Consider the following 6,000-nt stretch of genomic DNA (forward strand, 5'->3'; position numbering starts at 1 on the left):
TAGAATAAAACTTACTAATAAGAGCCTTCATTAAATTTGATGGTCCAAACATGTGCCATCATTGGAAGCAGACAGAGAAGGGTTAATGGAATTAGTTTTGATACCATTGTATTTCTGAATGTGCTGGCTTTGGAAGTCTTTTAATTGTCATGTTTAATCTCCCTTTTAATCTTTCCAAACTTGGCAGAGGTTCTGCACTTAGTATTACCTCTTAATCATCATTAGATAGAGCTTGATTTGTTGCCTTCTTCACTTGTATTGCTTTTGCCCGATTACTAATAACATTTTACATTTGCCAAATGAAGGTTCACTGGTGTTGGTCTATAATCCTCCCCTCCCCTCCCTTTTTCATTCAAATGCAACCAAGAATGAATAAGTTCTCTAGACACCAAGAGCCAATAGATGTGGCAACTGGTGCTTAACACTGGAAATGTCCATTGTTAGCACATTCCCAGGAAATGCTCTTCAGCTTATCAGGGGGAAATGTCAAGACGCTTAATAATCAGCTCTTAAGGAATTCTGCCCTAAGTGTGGATTGTCTGCCAACCCCCTTCCATTTTATTCAGGAGATCTGTTGCAGATTTGGATGTGAGATGTTTTTCTATAGGCTACAGTCAATGTTCAACTTTCGATGTACACTTATGAATGCTGATGTGACAATCCGATTCAAATGTTGTGAATGTCTGAACACTATTGAGAGAATACTGTTTGAAAATTTCCTGAACTGTTAGCAATCACTGTAGTATGTCCAGAAAAGGAGGAAATCTCATTCTCTCTCTCCTTCTCCCCCCCCCCCCCCATATTCATGAAATCTCTCTGGGATTTTCAGTTTTCGCCTTTAAATACCATAAATGTATGTGAATATAAAATCATGCACTAGTGGTTAAAAGCAAATGCCTATATGGTTAAGTTTGAGTTGGCAATACTTTCTTTTTTTATGTCTGTGCATCTCATTCAGCAGTTAGCTTAAAATTTGTTCTTGGGCAACTCTGGAAGGGAGCAACTCAGTGTTAGAGCATAGGATTAGTTGGCATGCAAAAGGTTCAGGGTTCATTCTGGCATCCTTAAAAGGCTATTGGGTAGCAAGGTTGGGAAAGGCTTCTGCTTGAGACCTGCTGCTAATTGTTTCTAACTTGGATAGTTTAGCTGAAACCTGACATTTAACTGAACACACGAAAACCAGTTTCTAGGTCTACACATTTAGCTGTTCTGCTTCGTAGTGCTTGTGAGAGTTTCTGCTTGTTTGTTTCAGCTTTCAGCTTTCAATTACCTTTTAATGATGACATATTCTTTTTATCTTCTTTTCAGGGCAGCCACGGAACTTACAAGATCTATGCCGAATTAAAATCCGCCAGTGTATAGGCCTTCAAAACCTCAAACTACTTGACGAACTACCAATTGCCAAGGTTATGAAAGACTACTTAAAACACAAATTTGACGATATCTGACATTTTTGCAAAAACGTTGGACGATAAGCAAGATTAGTTTATATTCCAGATACCTTTCAAAGGCTGGTCACCTTGCACAACGTATATCCTATGCAATTTCTGATTTTTTGTTTTCCCCGAGAAGTCAGAAGGCAGGTATACAATTTCTTTGGGAGGGGGGTGTTTTATACCAAATGCTAGAAGGTCTTACTTTTTTATTATTTCTTGGTCCAAGTTTACAAGATCCAAGCTCTCTATACAACTTTACGATTGTAGTCTGGTTTCCCCAACCCCTCTCCACAGGGGTGAGTATCTTATTTTTTATAAAACTTAAACTTGCAGCTTTGAAATGAAGACAGAATGTCAGTTGTTCAAAGGGATCCTTCCCCTACCCCAATGTAGCATGTGTAATACTGTGAGATGGCTGAGTGAATGCTAAACAAAGTAAAAGTAGGAGACTTAAGGAAGTAATCCCACAACACACTACTGTTGTATAGCCTCTGTTCCATGGGGAATCCCAGGCAGGACCCTCTGAAATGTAGGATCTACATAGCAGCAGTGCTTACTGGATGAAGCCCACTAGCATTGTTCCCGTGCCAAGGACCAATATGGGTATCCGCTTATTCCTCATAAGGAGTCCTGACAATTGACTAGATTCCATATGGTCACTATTTTCTACCCATAAGGTGCTTTTCTCAGAATCATGGCTCAGGCTTGTAACTAGGGTGTTCAGAGTTTACTATAAACACGATAGCTCTTTGGAAACATTGCCACCTTCATTTTTTTCTTCTTCCTTTTTCTTAAAAAAACCCCAAGTTGGATCTTTAACATAATAATTGTAGATGTCCATATGTCTTATCCTTCCTTTGATGCCAGTATGTTCGCTGCTGTTTGTAATTAGGTTTTACACTGCTCAGATGCCTCTGTGGTCTCTCTCTATTTCTTTTTTTATAAAAACATTAACGGAAAACTAATCTAATTTCAAAGCCGATGCATCCTGTTTCTCATATGCAATAATCCCCCCCCCCGATTTATATTTTCTCCATCACACATGTGATTCACACACATTCCTACCCTGGTCTCAATATGATGTTCGTTACTTATTGGAATTGCTGTTTGCTTATTGGGATATATATATAGAGATATTTTTGTTACCCCTCCCAAATTTCAAAGGCATCTAGTTTGGACTGTTGTGGCTCACTTCTTCCTCCCCTCACCCCCCCATGCAAGAGGCTAATCTGTGGTATACTTAAAACCAGAATCTGGCCTAGCAATTGGGTTTCCATATTTCTTAAAGGGCTCCATAACCTGAAACCTGTTGTGTTTTCAGCTTGCTTGATGTTAATTAGGACTTTGGGCTGATTCACCAAACCCCTAATTTGTTCTTATGGGCTGTGGTGTAAACACAGCATCTCAAAATACCTTTGCTGACATGCAGATCTGTGTAAAATTTACCATAAATCTGTAGGTCACAGATCTAAAGGGGAACCTTGTGTGAACAATTAAGTTCCATAAGTATGTTGAAGCATAAATAATTGGCCATACCCATAGAAAACGTAGCCACAGCACCTGGACCTTTTTTATTTTGAAGAGTCTATATATAACCCCACTGTAATGAGACTTTCTCACTCGGAAGATGATAAGCTTCTGAGCACAAATCTACATCTGCAAGAACCCAGCCTGTGTTTTTTAGGCTGAAACTGGCACGTTTAATTATTGCACAGGCTACTAGTCATACCTTGGATAAAGCCTGCAGTTTGATAGGAGTTGAGATTGCAAAGGAAATGAGTTTATAAAAGTTATGCTCTGTATGTCAGTGGCTTTAGCATCCTGAGCTTTGGGATTCCATCTGAGATTCAACATAGATTGCACTTGGGGAACATTATTAGTTCTCTCTACAGTTTCCAATCACTTTCCCACCACTCGTTTCTTAAAGGGGAACAGAAGTCAGTAATTTAGGATCCATAGAGCTATGTAATCGATGGTACATGACTGCAGCATTAATTTCCATTCTCATAAGCATCAATCCTGTTGCTGTCAATCAATTACAAGGAACTAAGGTAGCAAATGACAACTTTTTGCTCAGCAAGCACTGACTTAGAGTGCAAGGTATTTCCTCCCAACACACATACCCCCCCCCTTATCAAGATTCTACTTCAGAGCAATGTATGTTGTTTGTTTAAAAAAATGGAATTTTAGTGGTCAACTAGTACATCATTCTATTCTATTCTATTTAGTTTGCCCTTAATTGGAACAGCATTCAAGCTACGTATACTTCATCAGATGGTCTTTAGTGAATACAAGGGTTTTGCAAGTCTGGACAACAAGGTCCCTGTTTCTTGTGATAAGGAGCTAGGAGCAACTCGTCTGTTTTGATCTTCAAGGAAATGTTCACAAAAGCCTCCCAATCTCTTCTAATTTTTATGTTCTTTGGTATCTTAAGGCCCCAGTCCAGTTTACTGGAGATTCAGGCTTTGATCAGTTTGGTTGACTTTCTTAAAGTGATGGTGCATTCTTACCAGCCTAGTAGTCTTTACTGGTTCAGGGATCAATTGTAAGGTGAATTTTATTCTGTCTTGCTGCTGTGACTTCAAAAAATATATATAAAATGTATTGCTGATAACAAAAGTGCTATTTAATGAAATGTATAATTCCATTTATTTATTTGTTTGAGGTTTGTTTTCGTGTCTCTCCCCCTGCCCCAATGTTTTAATAATTGACACACTTTGAATGAAGTACATCTTAGGGCATAAAGTAAAATTCCCTTAACCCTACTGTGTTATCCATTATTTCAGTAAAGCCATTTGACTAGCTGAAGGCAAAGTGGGGAGGGGCAACCTTCGGTCCCAGTTCCTAAGAAAATCAAGCCTTTGACTTATTAACTCGGTAGCTGGTCATCTTTCTTTTTAATGTGCAGGAGATTCCATAGCATATGCACCATGTTGAATTGGGGCCAAAGGGCAGAATGTGCATTGTGCATATCTCCATGCAAGCCCAACTCAATTAGGGGTTATACAGCCTGAAATATTTGTACCTCTTTGAGCAAACATAACTTGTTTTTGAGAAGAGAATCAGAATGAAATGATGTTGATGTATTTTGGTTTTACCACTAAAAAATGATGGAAGCTTTTCCATTAAATGTTTTGGCTTAAATTCCAAAAAAAGAAAAAAGATAAGAGCATTTATCCCACTTCTTTAATATTAAACATTTTTATATAGCTTTTTTAAAAAAAACAAAACACAAATTGGCAAACACACCAAAGAAATGGACAAGATGAAGATCATTAACAAACCACAAACCTCATTCTTTTAAAAACAAAACCAGAGTTTTGTAAATATTTCTGTTTATAAATGTACAGCAGAGTAAGAGTCTGTTTTTTAGATTATTTAATTACCATATTTCTAATCTATTTACAATATTAGAGACCATATTTGTAAATTCCCAAGGCTTCTGTTTCATTTTTCATTTTTTACTTATTTCATTATTCATATTAGGAACAATCTGCCCTCATAGGGACAGCATGAAGACACAGCATTTTGTATTTGTTGGTTTTTGGTACTTCATACACACAAAGATGCCCAGTGTAGGAGTAACTGTGGCTCCCTGCAAGTGTTGATTTGCAAATTAGAAGCCAGCCACATGAACAAGTTTTTCCTTCTCTAAGCACAAACTCTCTTCCACTACCCCTATTCAGTTTAATGCTATATCTGCACCAGTGCTAACCAGGATTCCCCTTGTCTGTGTCAGATCCTGGTTAAGATGGCAACCTTATTTTAGCATTAACCACAGTGCAGGTGCAATGTTTCAACCATAGTTAAAGCTGACACTGGACAACGAGAAGGAAATAATCCCTGATAGAGAAGGAGTGAGAAGGACCCACATTCCTTAAGCAAAGCCATGTTTACAAATCATGGCTTACCTTACAGAGAGCCAGCATTTCGTTTGCACCAGCCTCAAGTGACTGAGAATATAGTCCCCTGGGAACGTTGCCTACAGAAGCACACTTGAAGCAAATTGGTGGTTCTTGTCTGTGGCAAGCTCCGGTTTCTTTCAGCGGAGCCTGAGATGGAGACCTTTGTTGTGGATTTTATGTCAGGTTTTAATGAAGGGTGGGCTAATGAAACCTGAAATCCCAGTCTAAATACGGTCAGTTTGTTGCAAATTTCACTGTGAGAAGGATGATGTACCATTTTGCCCGCCATTCTTATCTTCCATGCAGTTCTTTCTGTGTTAGCAGCATCGTAACATATTTTGTTCTTCCTTTTGTAATGTAAGGTTTTGCGTTGGGTCATTTTGAATTAAAATAATTACCAAATTCTTTTAAATCTGCTTCATTTCTTTAAAAAAAAAACATTCAAAAGTTTTTATTCTTTATATTGCAACGGTTGGGGAGGGTTGCCTCAGTAGCTGCCTTCTGTAAATATTGTACTTGAAGTATGACCTTCAATTTCTGGACTTAGATCTTTCCCTGGCTGTTGAAATTGTGTACTTCTCAGACCTGGAATTTAGTGATAGTCTCCGGGGGCACGGGGGACTAGGATGGATGGATTTAAACCATAGTAATTTAGATCA

The 6,000-nt window shown here is 38.3% G+C and overlaps 1 protein-coding gene across 2 annotated transcripts in view; it reads left to right on the plus strand.

Moving 5' to 3' along the window:
* Positions 1–5,753, plus strand: part of ASB7 (ankyrin repeat and SOCS box containing 7) — a 37,707-nt gene extending 31,954 nt beyond the window's left edge. For both annotated transcript variants that reach the window (XM_081888755.1, XM_081888756.1), the window contains exon 6: positions 1,309–5,753. In XM_081888755.1, the coding sequence (XP_081744881.1) occupies positions 1,309–1,448 (140 nt within the window). In that variant the 3' untranslated portion in view covers positions 1,449–5,753. The remainder of the gene's footprint in view (positions 1–1,308) is intronic.
* Positions 5,754–6,000: the final 247 nt, after the last annotated feature.

The sequence above is a fragment of the Podarcis melisellensis genome (genome assembly GCF_964234715.1).
Source record: "Podarcis melisellensis genome assembly, chromosome: 14".
NCBI classification, from domain to species: Eukaryota; Metazoa; Chordata; class Lepidosauria; order Squamata; family Lacertidae; genus Podarcis; species Podarcis melisellensis.